An 18261-nucleotide genomic window follows, 5' to 3' on the forward strand; every position below is an offset into this window, starting at 1 on the left:
TCAAGGAGTTAAAAACAAATCAAATTCAGAGCAATTAAGATTATATTTTAAAGAAAGCAAAATAAGATCTAGCTGGTTTGTTGTTCTTTTTTTCACTTTCCACAAAAAGGAACTCTAACCAGTATCATTCTGGTGATAAGTATTATGAAATAAGTATGTGCTGTGCAGCATAGCTGTGTGGTTATTCTAAATGTTCAGGAGCACCTAACAGTAAACACAAACAGTGGCTTTAAAGATATTTCTGTACTGGAGTGTACTTTGATGGTAAGAAGCTGTAACATGCTAAATTCTGAGGTTTCTGTGCAACAGAAACCATACTGTATAGAGACACTCCACCTACAGCACTGTGGTCAAAAAGTTGATTGAAAGGCATTTTAGATGCAGAAAAATATGTTGAGTTAGTACATTTTATTTTCTGTGTGTTTAGCTTTTTCTAAATCATGCGCTTATATACATATATATATATATGTTTTAACAAATGCATTGCAATTTTCTGTAATCAGAGAATACATTAAAGGAGTATTTGAAAGACTAGGTTTCTTCCGGAATTTGGATGAAGTTTTGTTACCTATCTCATTATTCATTCCAAATATCAAAAGCCATTGAGACAGAGAAATTTAGAAAGAATTTACTATCAATTATGCATACCTGGGACCAGTGCTGTGGAAAGTGTGTTTTTAAAATGCTTGAATAATTGTATTTAAAGGCAATCCATCTTTTCTTAACAGTATGTTGACAGAGGCTAAAGAGATTGAAATGACAAGAGGAGTAACATTCAGTATATATTTGGGAGAATAAAAGTATTGGCACAGAGCCTCCTCATCCTTCTGAGATGGACTAGCAAATAGGGATTAGCAATACTTAAAGGTCACGTTTTCCACGGCCTGATGTGCTGGGATTTTAAGGTAGTCTGGGGTCGCAGTTAGCATTAACTTGCATTAGGAATATGACAAGACAGAACAGCAGCCATATGAACCACGTACAGATGAATCTTCTTGCCTCAGCATTAAAGTGCAGAGGTGCTGCTGCTTATGGGTATTAAGGAATGGCAGCAACAAGTGCAGGATTAGGCAGACCTATACACTTGGTTGCGTGCCTGTCCTTAACATATCAAATAACTTGACTACATGTTACATTTGATTAATAATAGACTTAGCAAAACTGTATTTTCATCTTAAAAATTCTTGTAACTGAAAGTTATCAGAGAAGAAACCATGTAAAAAAAATCAGTCGTATACACTTAATGGAAATCGCATATATGAAGAAACTGAAGAAGGAGAAAAATTCAACCATACAATTAGCTTAAACAGCCCATGGTAGTTTCTTATTCTGAGTCACATGTCTTACTGGAACTTGTAAGCTAGTGCAGAAAAGAAGAGAAAAAAAAAAAACAAACAAACCAGGTATGATATGCAGGTCTTTCATTGTCAAAACAGTCCCTGTGGAAAATTATGGTTTTGTACAGAGTAAAGATATTTTTCATATTTAAGATATTTTTCATATATTTTTCCTAGGTTTTGCATGATGTCAGGACATTAGCTGGCCCCCTGAGAACTTATAAGCACATCCCTATTTTTCCTATATAATGTGACCCAAAGTCCTTTGTACTAAAAAATTCCAGTTTGTATTTCTAAGCATGTCATTTGAAATAAAATAAAGTATGCTACTTCTGTGTTTAGAAAAGACATTGTGTCAAAGGTGGTATATGTTGCTGGTCAGCTATTGTTTGTTCTTTGTGCTTTATAATTCTCATTTCTCAAAAAGTATTTGAATTTTTAACACTAGATATTTCTTCAGAACCATTGTGAGTGTGTTTATATGAACAATGTACCTCTTTTGCACAACTTAGATGCTGTATGAAATAATCACTAAAAATCTAGCACAAGCTGGGGCATGGAATCAAAGTCAATCACTATTAAAAATAAGAATTGACTGCACATGTTCAAACTATTTACAAGTGAAAATCTGAGGTGCGGTTTGAAAATATTGATGGGAAGGATGTATGCAGTATAAAAATATATTCATTAAACAGTTACAGAGAAAGATGCAGTATCAAGACGTCATAGTGCTACTTAATGAAAATGTCCCATGCTCTTTACCTGTACCTCAAGTTTTGTGCAGTGAGAATTAGTTGTATTTTCTCACGTAAAATATACATATAGTCTATTTTGGAGCTATATTTGTATTTATGCCTTTGCCTTCTGCATGCGTTCAATTCAAAGGCTACAGCAGTCACACATCATATTTCCAAAAGAAAGAAGGAGGACTACAAAGACCAGCTTGGGGATTTTTGACGGGTCTTTCTTTCTTTTTCCAGGTGACATTTACAAAGAGGAAATTTGGGTTAATGAAGAAGGCTTATGAGCTGAGTGTTCTGTGTGACTGTGAGATTGCTCTGATCATCTTCAACAGCACCAACAAACTGTTCCAGTATGCCAGCACCGATATGGACAAAGTGTTGCTGAAATATACCGAGTACAATGAGCCGCATGAGAGTCGAACGAATTCGGATATTGTTGAGGTAAGATTTTGTTTTTCTGTGAGGATTTTTTTTTTTTTACTTTGCTCTGAGACAGAGGCACTCAAAGCGGGAGGCCTGATCACCTTTCCTGAGGGTTGTAGAACATATGCTGGAGGTGATACAGTGATGGGAGAGCAGAACAGGGACCACAGAGTATTGGTTTGGGGCTGGAGATGGTGCAGCAGAGACTGGAGGGAATCCACGTGTGAGCTCGTAGTTTTATCCTGCTGAGTCCCGCATGCTCAGCAGAAACTCCTGCGATGGGATCTCTGGCTCCCTGTCATCCAGCTTTCTGTGTTGCTTTGTCCCTTTGTCCTGTCGGTCCTCTCCATGCCTTGACCACTACCTCCCAGCTGAACCTCCCACTTGTCTCCTAGTCACTCCTGGTGACCTGCTCTCCAGCGAACACTGTGTGCCTTGGCTCCTAACTCCAAAAGTCATAATGTCCTCCGTCCAGAAGGAACTGAAAAATACATTGCAAAAGATGTGGAAGAAAAAGATTTTAAATTACTACTTTAAGGCGTTCGATTGACTTGTTTAGCTTTTTGGTTATTTACAGAGGAAGCTGCACAATAACAAATGTGTCAGCTACCTCACACAGAATGCTGTTACCGTAATATAATAATAACAGCATCAAAGCAGTACTATCAGAATGCTAGTAATTGTTTTTAAAAGCTTGTAATTATTTTTAAAAAAACACTGGTTAGGTCAAGTTTTATTTACAATAACTGAAAATTGTTAACTAAACTGAGAATTGTTAACTAAAAATTAAGATTTTCGATTTTAAGCTTCTAATATTTGCAGAAAAGTCAGTTTACTTTATAATCACATTAGGATTCAAGCCATGCAAAATAAATGAATCTTTCGTTTTTTGTTGTGATAGCAAAACACTCTGAGTGATATCTAAAGAATTAGTTACGTGACTTATGCAACTCCTGTTTTCAAAACACCTAAGTGATTCGGTATCTAACGGTATAATTCTAAAAAGTATTGGATGGATGAGGTTCTGTCTTAAAGATCAGTGACAATTTATTCATAAATGCTACTGAATACCTTGGCCTGTACACTTAGATTACTTCAGATCTTTTTAAAGGTGTTAGTTTCAGATTTTAAAATAATCTGGATGTTGTCAAAAATGAGACTTTGGTGCTTTTTGGAGTCTTCACCTGGGCTAGTCACGTATTTAGGACTAGCAATGGAAGAAAGTAAGTGTGTGAATTACATATAAAATGTTTTTGATGGGGAAAAAGTACTGTATAATAGACGTCATTACACTTGTTACAAGATGCCACAGTCACACCACCATAGATTGGCAAAGACTGCAACCCAGGAATATATATCGCTTTTCTGTCTATCCTTATGTCAACATACAGGATGACACTGTTTTGCTTCCTTCATGATCTCGCAGCAGATTTTCTCCCTCATTAGGAGAGGATGAGGTTCTGACAGCAGAACAAAAATTTATGTGAGTTAAGACTAAGGGGAAAGTACATAATTTCTTCCTCCTCTCCATCACCTCTTTTCCTCTCTTCCTTCAAATCTCCTATATAGACATGAAGCCTTTCCTGTCACCTAGCTCTGGGAAGCCCATGTCCTGTCCAGCAGAATTGAAATCCTATCCCTAAAATATAATGCCCTGTCCTCTGCTAGTGGCAAAAAGCCAGAATATTCTTAGCAGGACAAGTTTCCTGTGATATCTTTACTTCTTCCTGCAGGATTTCTTGTGGGAATAGGTGAGTAAGCCAGTAGTTAGGGATTTATTACTTGTTTCACAATGAATGAATACTTTTGATCATGAAGACTATGGGTTTTCAAGAAACTTGAGTGAAAATGTAAAATTTAAAATAATGTTTATTCTGTTGTAACTTTGAGATTAACAGAAAAAGCAGTCTCTGCACCAGCAAAGTCCCGTTCCTGCAAAAATAGTGGAGCGGTTTGGATAGGCTGATAGGCAATTTTGCATTCAGACATGTAATTTTCTGGCTATATCCAAAATCTGGTGGGCATCCCTCTTCACTCCTCTAAAAGAAACCAAATAAAAGTAGGTAATTGAAATAAAACTTATTTAAATTGAGTAATCTAAGAATAGGCAGAAAAGGCCAAATTAAGTGAATGTTTATAGTTTTTCCATATGTTCTGTCAGCTCTCAATTCAGTCTTTTGATCGTTTTGCTGTTATGTTTTTCAGTGTTCTGCCTGTAATGCAAAATACTTAAGCCACACCAATGCCAGTACTGTTTCAGGATCAAAGGAGTACTTTTGCAGGGTGTAGGTTTTGAACAAGGGTTTCATATTATCGTACCTTTACTTGATAATTAACATCACAGTTATGAGTACAATAGAGGGATAGAGCCCATGAAAGTATGCAATCTGAGAAATGGCTTGACTCTCAGTGTAGTCTGGATATATTTTTAGGTACAGGATATAAATCTGCCACACATTTAAATATTTAAATTGATCAATTAAACTGACTACATTACACATATTTTCCTCGTAAGGAGTCCATTTTTTTTTTCACTTTCAGACAGCTAGATTTCACACTTAGAAGTTTTCAATCTTGTTCTTCCAGAGCAATCAACAGCAGCTGAGAATCAGACAGTATTATTAAAGCTGATCATTTTCATCTAAATGACTATTCAATAACTGTATTTCAGTGGAAGAAAAGGGCGTAGCTGTGCTCACAGATTTCTGCACAGTACTAGAGAAAGAAAACTTTTTTAGGTAGACTTACAAAAATTTGAAATATAACTGTCAACCCTATTAAGGTCTTTAATTTAGGATCCAATTTCTGTTCTCATTCAGCATAATATTAACTATATAGTTACTTTTTGGTTGTGATAGAACTGTGTTATCAGTCATTAGAATGTGGTATAACTTCTTTGAACAATCTATATTCAATGAAAATCAAAAGAGTAGGTCTCTAATATGTAGTTAATTACTTTTAAGTTAAAGCACTGCTATTCAAATTGAAAAATTACATGAATTTTCATGTAGGTCTGGCTAAAGCTGTTAATTTTATTAATCAAATGTTTTCAGTTTAATTACTGGTATTAATTATATTTAGCTTTTCTGAATTAGTCTTCAGGCCATAATTTGTTATTTGAAGTATCATAAGACACCAAGTATCACACATCTAACAAACATTACACTGTTTTTCAAGGGAAAAATTATTTGACATTCATTTTAATACTTGTATTACTGCAAATCAAGCAATTTGATTCTACCCAAGTTATAGGTATGTGATCTGATTACATCTGTCATGATGTAAAATGGAGTGGCTAATATTAAGAGAACTGTAAAGTTCAGTTACTGTTATTCTTTGAGCTCTTTTGGTTTAATGCTTTAAGCAAATAGCTTATACTTTCTTTACGCATGTAAATTTTATTTTATTTTATTTACGTTTATTTACATGTAATGAATATAACTGAGATGGTCTTTTCCAGTTGCCTCATTCAAAATGGAGTTGATTAACATGCAATTTGGTATATCTGAGTTCTTTAGATCACAAAAATTATCTACCAGCTGAATGTGTTTTAGTTATTACACAGCAAATATACTTACAACATCCACAAGTAACTAAAAGTCAGCGTGTACTCATGAAGGAGAAGGTATTTGCATTCAACACACAAGTCTATCCATTTTAAGCAACAGTGACAATTATTGTGATTCTTACCAAAACCTGCATGGAGGTTTTATTATACATATTAGTTCTGCAAAAAAAATGTTCATTCCGAGACTTCGGTTTAGAGTTAAATGGATTCTTAAAACTGAAGCCTTTATGTCCTCACCCACCAAACCACTCACACCACAGCCGTTCACTCAATTTTGCTTCAGTTAAAAAGTGCATGTTTGTTGCTGGGTATAGTAACTTATTTTAAGGAATAGGAGAACCTGTGCAGAGTTCCCTCGACACCAAGGAAAGAAAAGATTAATTTCATCTTTATGCTAACTTCCAAGTGGTGTATGTAAATACCAACAACAATATATTCAGGAGCTGTCATTTAAAATTCCATGATATAATTACTAGAAGATTTGTCATTCTTTACTTTAAAATGGGATTACATTTTCTCTCATTACAAAATCCTGTGGCATTTGGTACACAATCTTTGGTACAGAAGTAGTGTTTTTAGAACTAGAGTTCCATCTGTCCTTAGAAGCTTGTCAATACAACTGGTTCCTATATGCTCTATCAGAAAAAACTTACCTTATGAGCTTGTTGTTGAACATTATCAGCACAATTGTATAGGACTAGGCAATAATTTTCTTATGGCAATGAGAAAATGGGGAAGAGTAAATGTCAGAGTTTTACAACAAGCAAGTATGTCCATTATGCATTTTTTGCATTTATTTAAAATGGGGCCAGACCCTTTCCTTGTTTCTGTAAAACAGGATTGGATGTAACACCACTCATTACAGTCCTATTTCACTGCCACGCTACTGTGAGTAATGAGAACCCAGTGCCAAAAGCACTGTAAGCCCACAGCTTAGGAGCTCAGAAAGGACATCGCCCTTAGACTGTAGGGGACATATTTCAGAGCAGGAATACAGGGAGATGTTTTGCATCTTGGCTGCAAATGTAGTTACAACCCTAACCATATTACAGAAATCTGCTGTGGTTCTTCAGCTAAGCCATCAAGCCTTTGCTGATTTAAGATGAAACTTCCTGCCTGTTTTTTCTCTCACTGTCCCTTCCGTGTCACTTCTTTCATGTCAGATCATCAGCTACTGTCTCAGCTTCAGCAGACCTCTAGTGAGTTTTCACTAAGTCCTGGTTTTGATTCTGTTTCTGAGTCTAATACACTGATCCTTGCTCTGTGTGCACATAAATCATTCCTCCACCAATCACTAACCACTTCATCTTTCAGCTCTTTTTAAGCCCCCAATCCATCAATTTTGTTGACCCTGCTGCTCTTATAGTCCCTCTTTCTCCAGCTGGCTTCTATTCCTCTGCTGATTCAGTGGCCACTACCTTTAACTCAAGATCTCCTAGTAGGTCAGCCCTTTCAAATTCATCCCATTAAACATACCTTCCATTTTCTGACCAACATATATCCACCTCCTCAGTTCCCCTCTGCCATACCGCTAATCACTGGTAGAGAGGAAAGAGGAACAACGCAAACTTCCTCCATTTTTCTCTTTGCTAACAGAGGTTCTCTGTTATCAGTGCTGATCACCCACCAAATCTCTGAATTTTGTAAAGTTCACTACTTAAAACTGCTACTTTGCATGCATGCACACACATCTGTCTGATCTTTGCAGCTGTCTTTTATCTTACAAGAAACTCTTCCATGACCTCAGTGCCTTTTCCTTTTCTGAAATATCTCTCTTGCTATCTTCCTTTGGCTCTATCTTTTACTGGCATCTGGCTTTAACTACTCCTTTTTTTCCTCTCTCCTTTTATTTTTTTCTTTTTTCTACACTTAGAAAGATTTAAGGGTCCTCGACATAGACTTTTACATATAGGAAGATGTCAGCTCCTGCAATACACTGTCATATCTTTCTGCTTCAATAAAACCTTATCCTCATTTCACTTCTCAGCCATACTTTGTCTTACTCTGTGAGGGGTTTTTTCACTGGAATATTTATCAAGCATACTATGCCCTTTCACCCACCTCTCCACTCTTGCAATTCTGCTGTATTCTAATGCACACTAACAGATCCTACCTTGAAGTGTTTATCGCCAGAATTCAGACATGGCACAGTAAGAACAGGTAGCAAAATAAGGTGATGATGATACGGTAACATGATTCTCCGTGTAAGATACATCAATCCTGTTTCCATCAAACAATGTTTATACCTCTCATACTAAGGACCATCTTTTGACCATCTCTGAGAGTCTCCTCATCTTCAACTCATCCTCAGTTTCATCCTTCTTAATCTCTTGCCAGTTGCACTCCAGTACATACTTCTTTTCCTGTCTTCCTGTCCCTGAGAGTGTCATTAAGTTGTGCTTTCCTTTGTTCCTTGTCTCATCAGCTGCTCCTTCAGTCTGCCTGTTAGGGATCGCTCTTCCATTACACTTGATGCCCCTCGATCCTCTTTTCCCTCTTTCTCACTGAAATTAGGTGTGTTTGGAGAAACTCACATTGGGTGAACTCCTGCTTTTAGTGATACTGAAGCCTTCGTCAAGAATTAGTCTGGGCTACTCTAGGAGACATTAATTATCCTAGCACCATTGTGGTGGGGTTTCTGGTTGGCCATGGGGAAAAACAGTAGTTCTAATCTGCAATAATATGTCAGATTTTTAAATAATTTACAAATTATAGATTCTTTTTCATAGATAATCAGCATCTAGCATCGTCTTTTTAACTTGTTTTGCACAGGGTCATACATCTTCATTCCTCTACTAACTGCTGATGAATTGACCTTTTGCAGAGTATTTTCCCTTCCCCGGTGGACTCCTGTATTTAGTGAGGGAGAATGAACCGAACGTAACAAGAGAGATGAGGGCCATTTGCAGCAGCATTTTCCCCCAAGGGGAAGTGAGCTGGTGGACATGTGAAATCCTCCCTGCAGATTGCACATCCTTTGTGTTTTACAACACACAGAGACATCTTTACAGACCTTAATGTTAAGATGGCAGGGAACAAAGTAATACCAAGACCTGCAGAGTGGTGGAATTCAGAATTTTGCTTTTGTGTGTATGTGTTACCGCTTGTTAAAAAGGCATTTTGCTCTGAAAAAATGTGGATAATGAAAACATGCAAGTAATGATAGATAATACTTCCACAGGTTAGAAGAACTAACTTGAATTGAAAATCCAATCGCTTTTAGTATGACCAGAAACAGTGTTAATAGGCATGAAATACTACTAAATCTCCTACAAGCATGAGGGACTTGAGACTTAAAAGCACAGCTTTAAGACACTGGAAGGCTGGAGTTGGTGAGGATGGCACTCAGGCAGAAAAAGATGCACGCATGTGATGTGCTGCTTGGGCAGTATATTGTCTGGTTTTGCTGATGGACTTACTGTGCATCATCCCATCAGTTCTTACAGGTGTGCTGTGGGTCCTATAGCAGATGTAGAATTAGTCACTTGGTGTGGAAGTTCTGAATGAGATGAAGAGGAAAAAAAATTCCTTCTGTCAATTATTTCTAAAGGTCACAGAGCTAATGACTAGCTGGGAGGTTAATTAGATTCTGAAAGCCTCTTCATATCAATTAAGACTCTTATCTGTATATTTGTAGTAAATAAGCCCATATAACTCTCTAAATGTGCTCTTTTTAGGAAAAGTAAGGCAACTGTTGGAGCTTGTTTAATGTAATAAGTGTATTTTCTTTTCTTGTCATCATAACATAATACTGCATATAAACAATCTGTGAAATACACATCAATTCAGCTCTTCAGCTGTGGAAATCAGGGGAATTATTTCAGCTACCATGGGCTGAAGATCTGGGACAGTATAGAAAGTAAGCCTCTATGTAAGAAAGGTTATTCAGGGTGATCTAAAGACAGTGCAGTCTATTGGATACTGCCCTGGACTAGGACTCATGAGACTTGGATTTTATTAATAGCTTTGCCAAATACTGTTGTGTGACCTTGGACAAGTCACGTTTCCTCCTAATGCTTCAGTTTCCCGATCTGTAAAATGGGGATAGTATTATTGATTTCCTTTGTAAATTGGTTGAAGACCAGCTTGTTAAAAAAACGGCTACTTTTACCAGTTTACACAGGCCAGGAGATGATTGGACAGGGTCAACTGGCCAAAGAATTTCCTTTGGATGATGATTTCAGCTTTTTAAATGCTTATTTCTTGTTTCATTTTTAGTAAATATGAGCCAAACCATTATTGCTAACCTCATGTATGACAAAATCATGGGATTGACTTCAAGATCTTCAGCATTTTTGTAATATTCCTTTGGTCTTTGTTTGCCTTCTGAGTTTTGAGCCTTTGGAAAATGTGTTTTTAACCTAATATCCTCATATGAGTTTTTTCTATGTTTTTCCTAACCACGATTACTACAAAAAGATCTTAGAGGGGAAAATATCTCATTTTCAAAAATACTAAAAAACTCTCCTCTTTATCAATCTTAATTTCATTTTTTCAAGCAATTAATTTAGAAGTATATTTTTTTCAGTCAAGAGCTGATATTCTTACCTGATCTTATTACTCTATCAATTTGGGCTTCAGGTAAATATTAGCTATTGCAAGACCAGAAGAAAAACTTCAAAGCTGGAAAACTGTGGAAGGCAATTCTATTCTGTCCGAAGTAGTCCCTCAATGGGACTGCTCATCCAGTCAATGGGCCTGTCGAAATTAGTCCCTCTACTACATCCAATAGATAGCAATTTATTCTCTTCCTTCCACATGAGATTTTTGACTCTTTTTCTTTCCATCACAGGCTATTGTTTAAGCTCTCCTTGATAACTCCACAGCACCCTGTTGCTGTGCATCTAATAACTGATAGACCTTTGATGCTTTTCAGCCTAGAAGAAGAAAGGTAGAGGGTCAAGTGTTGAAACTATTTTTTTTTTCTATCATAGTTCAAATTAATCCACTATGTGAAAAATGCGGCTAAGGGAAATTCGCATAATGAGTTGTTCTGTTTGGCTTTCTCTGAAAAGAAAAAAAAAATCTTTTCCACTATGATTTATTTGCAATGAGGATTTGGTTGACATGAAACATAGTTTGTAATCCTAATGTATCTCAAATGAAAGTGAAGTAGCTCACCTGATAGCTTGTTTTTCCATACCTGGAAGAAGAGAATTGGGATAGAGAAAAGTAAAATGGGTACAAGGTTAGTTACTCTGAAGCACATGGCAGAGCAAAAGCCACTTTTGAGTATATTTTGAGGGAGCCCTGGTTATCCTGATTTCTACTTACTGAGGATCAGTTCTTGTTATTGGTCATGTCTCTACATTATTTTCCTTTTATTCTTTTGTTCTTAGTAATGATTTTTAAAATATTTTAATAATTTAGGAAATGTTTTGGACAGATTGTTGTAAAAATGCTGTGATGACAAAGGTGAAAAACACGTGCAGAACATAAATGTCTTTCAAACTCTGTTCATAGTTCCTTTCTTTGTCAAACTGAGAACTTAAATCTGTATTTCTCAGAGCAAGGTCTATTTCACAGATCACTGTTTCTTTCTCCAAAACATGATATATCTGGCTGAGAAGCTGGAAAAATCTTACATGTCTGTGTAACATTCTTATAACTTAATAGCTCCAAAGTTTTATCCCAATCTAGTCATTGGAGAATGTTCTTTGTTTTTGTAGTCACTGTTTCACATAGTAACAGCTTGTTGTATTTTGGTCTGTTTGCCAGAGGGTAGGTTTATTTTTAAATCCCTGAACTCTGAATTTTCTTTATTTTTCCAAGATTGGAAGCAGCTGAAACGCCTGGAGTTACAGGTTGAAGGGCTTGCTTCACAATATGAGATGGGAAGCCTCATCCCCTCCCCCTTTTGTGTTTTTCTTTTTTTAAATTTTTCCTAACAATGTCTCTTAACTGATATTTGTCTAAAAATAGAAAACTGCCTGACTAAAAATAGCTTGGCTCTCAGCCTTGCCAAGGAAAATGGAGAGGAATAGGCGTGGAATAGAAGGCTGAGTAATCCAGCTCTATTCATTCACAGATCCCTTTGAGAATGCAGGCGATGATAAAGTGCCCTCAAAAAACCACAGGCCTGACTTGCTCTCTTCAGACTCCTAGGTGCCAATAAACATTTTAGCCCAAGGATATATTTTTTTTTTCCTCATAGATCGTAAACACTTTCTGAAAGACAAGGCTTTGTTTCACAGAAGCTAACTTACTGTCAAAAATAGCTGACTTTCCTAAGGTCCTTTTTTTTTGACTTTCCACATGTTTTTTAATTTATTTTCAGATGAGCAATGACTGCAATGTTCTGTCAAGAATTACCATGAAATGTCACATATCTAGCGTGAATGAATGAAAAAAATAGATGCTTTTCATTGATTTCATACTTAAAATTGTGCCCTCAAAACTTCACATATCAATAAGAAAGAAAAATTTATTACTCTGATTCTGAGCAGTAAAAGTGAATGAGTAGACAGCTGATTTATTTCACTGAGAAATCAAAATTTAGCTGCAGAGCACTTTTGCATATATGTAAGCTAAATTTTTTATTTGTAATTCTTCATTTATCTGAAACTCAGATTTTACCAAGAGGGTGGAGGAGATGGGAATGGCAAGGGGCAGGATCTAATTAACTTAAAAATAGACGTGTTGAGAACCTCACAAAGCAGGAACTTTTAATCTGAAAAGCTGTCGTATTAGAGAAAGCCAATCTTGTTTTGTGTTACAGAGGTTTATATATCACATCACCACTGTGGTATTGCAGTGCAAGATATCAGTAATACTAAATGGCAGAAAAGACACCAGGAAGTGTAGAGCATGTTATTTAAAACAGGAATATTTGTTGTTGTTCCGTATGGACTGTTTTGGGGTTTGGGGTTTTTTTTTAAATCTGAGTAACCTGGTCAAACACAGCAACAGGGTGTGGAAATGTCAGCACAGTTCACAGGGTTATTCGAGCCTGAGTATTGTTTTGTGTTCAGTTCCTGTAATGCTGCTTGTGATAAGACTCTGGAGACAAAGGACGATAATTGATGGAAAGGGACTTAAATCACTCCAAAAAGAATCAAGGTCCTTGTATTTGGGTACATCAACTCTTCTGGTCTCCTTCCTCCTTGTAAAGCATTTTGTCTTCTTGCATGTTGGCCCCCTACTGCTCTTTGTAATGGAGGCAGACCACAAGTGATTCCTTTATGCAGTACACAGGGTGTAATTGTGTCTGTGTGGTGTATTAGTAATTGCCAAGACTGAATTCCTGTATTGTATCTTCACTGCAAGCATGGAAAAATAGGACACACTACCCTGCATTACCATTTTCAACCTAGATAGTGAGCTACTTATAGCTGTGTTCCAGACACAAAGGCTTTTATGAGCAAACCCATTTTTCATTTTCATCATTGAGACATCCCTGCTTTGTAAGGTAAATACAAAATGTGGCTATTTACCTGGATTCTTACACCATAGTAGTAATCACAAGTGTAGAAATACCACATCTTCCCATACCTCACAACTATCTTTAATGCAAACTACTGATCTTGCCCTCTTTTCCCTCAAGACTTTTTGTTTTATTGGACTCCCATAAGCTGTCAACTGTTCTCTGTCAAACCGATGTTGAAGATTATGCAGTACTGAGCTTCTAGCAAAATCAGCAAGTGATGTACAGTTCTTCATATGCTTACACATGAGCAAAGGTTTTTTAGTGCATAAGTGTTTCCAGATGTGGGCCTTTAGCCTCGGCTCAGAGTCGTATTAGGTAAAAAGAGCCCTACACTATCAAAAACCAAAAAACTCTGATATATAAAGTCCATCATTCAGGTTTAATTAGACCCCTGATTTAAAGCCTAGAATTGTCAATGAGAGCCTTCTGACTAACTTCAAAACTGTCTGGTAATGGTTCCCAGCACAGACACGAATTTCTACAGACTCTGATGCCTTTTGTAGTAAGCAATACTAGAATAGGTCTTATTTCTACAAAGATTCATAGAAGTCTTGTTTCAGACAGTGAAACTACCCACAAGAGGTTCAATGCTCCTGAAAATATCTGCAGAATCATGGATTTATTTCTGAAGCAGTTCTAGTGTCAGTAAGGGTGGCAGAATTGGGACATAAATAGTTCATACCAGGAGTAGCATCTATATCTCTATACTGAGAAGTAAAAACGTCCACTTCTCTTCCACGCCACAGACGAGTTGGCAATAAGTGAACCCCACTGCCTGAGTAACAAAGGCAATGGGAGCTTCACCACCAGAGAGGATGGGGATACAAAAAGTCAGTCTAATCCTGGCTTTTTGCCTACTTCACTCCACCTGCTAGGGAGCTGGCATTTTAAATGCTCAGCTCGGGCCAGAGCACCTTACCCTTCTCTTTAGCATGAAGCAAAGTATCTCCATACCTTTCCTTCCCTGCACTGCACACAGATAACACTCCCTGTTCTTGAGATGCCTTTCCAAGAGTTTTCATAGTTCTGGCAAAAGTTCTGTTAAACTTCAAAATCTGCTGACTATTCTTCCTTGTTACAGTAAGAAGGTATAAATTAATTATTTATTTGTGTACTATAAAATTTGCATCCATCCTTTATGTATTATGTAGTTCATATTGATTAGACTCCATTTGCCCTGAATTCAGGGAGGCCCCTATGTGTTTGTTTATATAAAAGACGATGGAAATTAATGTAACTTACCAAATTCGCAGGGCTATAAAACCTCAAACACATATGCTTTATTGTTCTACATTTTTAATAATCACAAGTCTAGTGGTCAGCTGTGAATTAATGTCCATATATTCCAGAACTGTTGAATGTAGTTAAATCTTAAATAGCCATTGTTCTTGGAATTAAGAAAGAGCCCTTAAAACAGTTTCAATCAACATTTTATTTATGTGGTAATTTATAAATCCACAACTTTAGGTTGTTGTGTTTTCCTTACTTAATTTTGCTCCGAGTGTTTTTATATATGGCTACCAGTTAACAGAGGAGTAAAAACTTATAATAAAAGAAGTTGCATCCTCTGTATTCTAAACAGTTCATTAATGCTTTTGCATGATAGGCAGTGGTGTTAAAGGGAAGAGTCCATGATACATTGGATAGACTTTCATTAAAAAAAATCTCAAACCCATTTATTTATATCATCCTGTGTGATCTACAGACAACTATAATTACATTTTATAGTGCAGAGTTATAAAAATGTGCATGCACTTCCCTTTGGGTTGTTAAAGTATACATTTATTTCTTTGATCAAATGTTACAGCACATGGGCTGTTCAAAGAAAGCAAATTATAGAAGAGTCAATAAGAGTACTTTAAACAACACACAGCTGCTATAGATTGATTCAAAAGAAATCAAAATCTTGACAGAGAAGCAGTTCTTAATGGAGAGTATGGTGTTAAAAGTATAAAAGCTTACTACAACAGAGTCATGACTATAACATGAAAAACAGAAAAACACATAATTTTTCCTTTCATTGTTATAATCCAAGGCCTGGTTATCGCATACTTCTAGCATGTTCAAACATATATCAGTAAAATGGAAGCTTTACACTTTTGTCTCCAGGAGTTACCAGCATGTGCCTTAGCATTTAATCTGTATTTTTGTAACCTGTGTGAAAAGAAGCTTGCCTTCTCAGATGTAAATTTTGGCACAACCCACATATATTGTTTAACTCATGAATAAAAATTCATAATTATGCTCAGTACTTTCTGTCCTATATCGAAAGTGTTTCACAGAAGTGACTAAACATAAACTATAAAATATGGCAACTAAGGCCGTTTATCCAAAAGCCAAATCTGGAGGTACATGAACTTTGTGAGAGATCTTATTATTTGATCTTGAAGATTCCTGGGGGCCTGTACTATGCTTACTGAGTATTAATCCGGGCCAAAATGGAGAGTCTTTTCCCAGTTTAAACCCCAAAAGATCTAGGAACTCTCAGTCCTCCAAAAACAAAATATCCCTGGCAAGCAATTCTTAATGTGATGCGCAAGTATAGGATCAAGCTTTTCACAAAAGAGAATCAGAAATATTGCTGGTGTTTGTGTGCTGTCAAAGGGACAGAGACTGCAGTTTAATTCCTTTCTTAAAGGATTCTTTCTGCCTTTTACTGAGAGTCTATTCAACGTAAAATGCAAACACCAGCTCTGGAGCAGAATTCAGATTTCAACAGACTCGTCCCTCAAACAAAAGTGCTGTAACAAGCCCCCGAGCTCTGTCCCCTGTTGAGTTCGGTTTCTCTGACCCAACAAATGTTGCATTTGTTAATGCACAAAAGCAAAATATTACAGGCAGGTGCAGAGGTTTAACCTATCTAGAACTGCATAGAGCATGATGGGAAGCTGGGTAAACCCCATCCCTTATAGCAATATAGGGGACAACAGATCTGAGCCCATTCAGATCAAAGAAGAAACAGAACCTGTGTTTCCAGTTTTGTAGCAGGTTTCTAACTGCTAGTTGTTATACAGAAAATCTGCAACAGCAGCCTTCTCTTAAAAGGGAAGAGTGACTCTTCCTCAAGTCTTTGAAAGATTAGCTGTAGGAGGGGACAATATACCCGACTCAATGCCTGAATGCCCAGTAAAGCTTCGTGGGTGACGGTGTCTCTGCAGCCCTGGGTAAGCAGTGTAACTTCTGATGAGGGATAGGATTTCTGAACCCCCATTTGCTTGGTCAGGGTCACTCACAACTGCACAAATGCTGCTAGGTTTGGATCCTGTTCTGTAGCACCAAACTCTTCCGGTGCCCCGCATAGGAAAGCCTCAGATCCCAACACAGTGTGAATTCCACTCTGGAGGTCAGGTGCCTAAATAGCAAGTATTGCCACATCGAGCTTTCTATGTCCCTAAATCCTTTATTGGACCTATTCCATAGCTCTTTCCTGTCACAAGGCCCTTCCTTGCAGCAAGGGAATTGCAGTGGGGTGTGGAGTGCTCTTTATGGATTCAGTGTAAGCTCAAAGCAATGTGGCTAAAAGGGAACACTCCTCATTGACTATTTTCCTACCCTGTCACTTTAGAAAATGCTTCTATTCCAAAGGATTCTTAGAAAGGTGTGCTCTCGTTTCTCTGTCCTGGAGATGTCTTCATTTATAGCTTTCAAACACTAACAGGTATAGGGGGTTCTGCCTAATTGGCTTCCTTAGCAGAACCCTAGAACTCTTAAGACCCTGGTAAATAACTATATTTGACAATTCTGACTTGATCTGCATCAATAGTGACGAGTTTGTTTAGTAGGACAAAACTCACCTAACAGTAATGCCCATGAGGGATTCACAACTATAGCCTGAACAGAAGTTGCTTCTGGGCTTGGACTTGAGGTGAAACGCTGCATCTCCAAGGGTTATAGAAACCTCTATTGTCTCTCCCACAGACTAAGGTTTTTCATTCCCTTCCCGTTAAGGAGTCTGAGAAATCCTCCTACTCCTTCTGTAAAGTCTTTTTCATGGGAGAAATGTTCTTAATTCCACCTCCTCCTTCACGAAGAGTGATGGAGCAAAAGAGCTGACTAAACGTTCTGCAGTATAGTCTGCTTCCTACTGATCTCCATGACCAATTCAGTGGCAGGAATAAAAGAAGTACTCATCCATTCCTGCTAACACTATTTTATTCTGGGGTCTTGTGATCTAGCATACCCCAGGCAGAAACAGGAATCCTGCCAAACTTTGGAATCAATGTAAGTAAGCTTTGCTGCAGTTTATTTGAAAGTTTCACATTGCTGAGAAACTCCAGGCAAGCCTCAGGACTGTGAACCTCTCTGCAGATTCCAGGAACGAAATTGTGCACTTCTGAACTGGAGAAATTCTTATATACTCATTGCTTATATGCTCATTGGCCTCTTCATGGAAAGGATCTTGTAGCGTTACTGATTTTCATTGAAATTTTGGTTATTTAGGACATTGCTGGTCCCTTTTGCTACTGTAAGTGCTGTGTGAAAGCCTGGGGCCATTGAAATCAGTCATGATCTCTTTTCCAGATCTTTGATTTTAATATATCAATTTTAAGAGGCAAAGGCACATGTATTCTGAGGTAATCTGATCTTCAGTCTTATCAGAGTCTCTGATTTCTTTGGCACAGGCAGCTCCTGATTGATTTTAAAATTGCATTTTCATATTCAAACATAAAATAAATGTTAGAGAACCTGGAGTATTCCTTTATCATTACATGTAATACTCTCTGCCTTTCCTCTAGATTGTCTTATTGCATTGTAAATGCTCTG

At 37.2% G+C, this 18261-nt stretch overlaps 1 protein-coding gene across 14 annotated transcripts in view; it reads left to right on the top strand.

Annotated features, from left to right (window-relative positions):
- MEF2C (myocyte enhancer factor 2C) overlaps positions 1 to 18261 on the top strand; it is a 140674-nt gene that overhangs the window by 71132 nt on the left and 51281 nt on the right. For all 14 annotated transcript variants that reach the window (XM_074811876.1, XM_074811889.1, XM_074811875.1 and 11 more), the window contains one exon: positions 2318 to 2521. In XM_074811876.1, the coding sequence (XP_074667977.1) occupies positions 2318 to 2521 (204 nt within the window). The remainder of the gene's footprint in view (positions 1 to 2317; positions 2522 to 18261) is intronic.

The sequence above is a fragment of the Strix aluco genome, chromosome Z (genome assembly GCF_031877795.1).
Source record: "Strix aluco isolate bStrAlu1 chromosome Z, bStrAlu1.hap1, whole genome shotgun sequence".
Classification (NCBI taxonomy): Eukaryota; Metazoa; Chordata; class Aves; order Strigiformes; family Strigidae; genus Strix; species Strix aluco.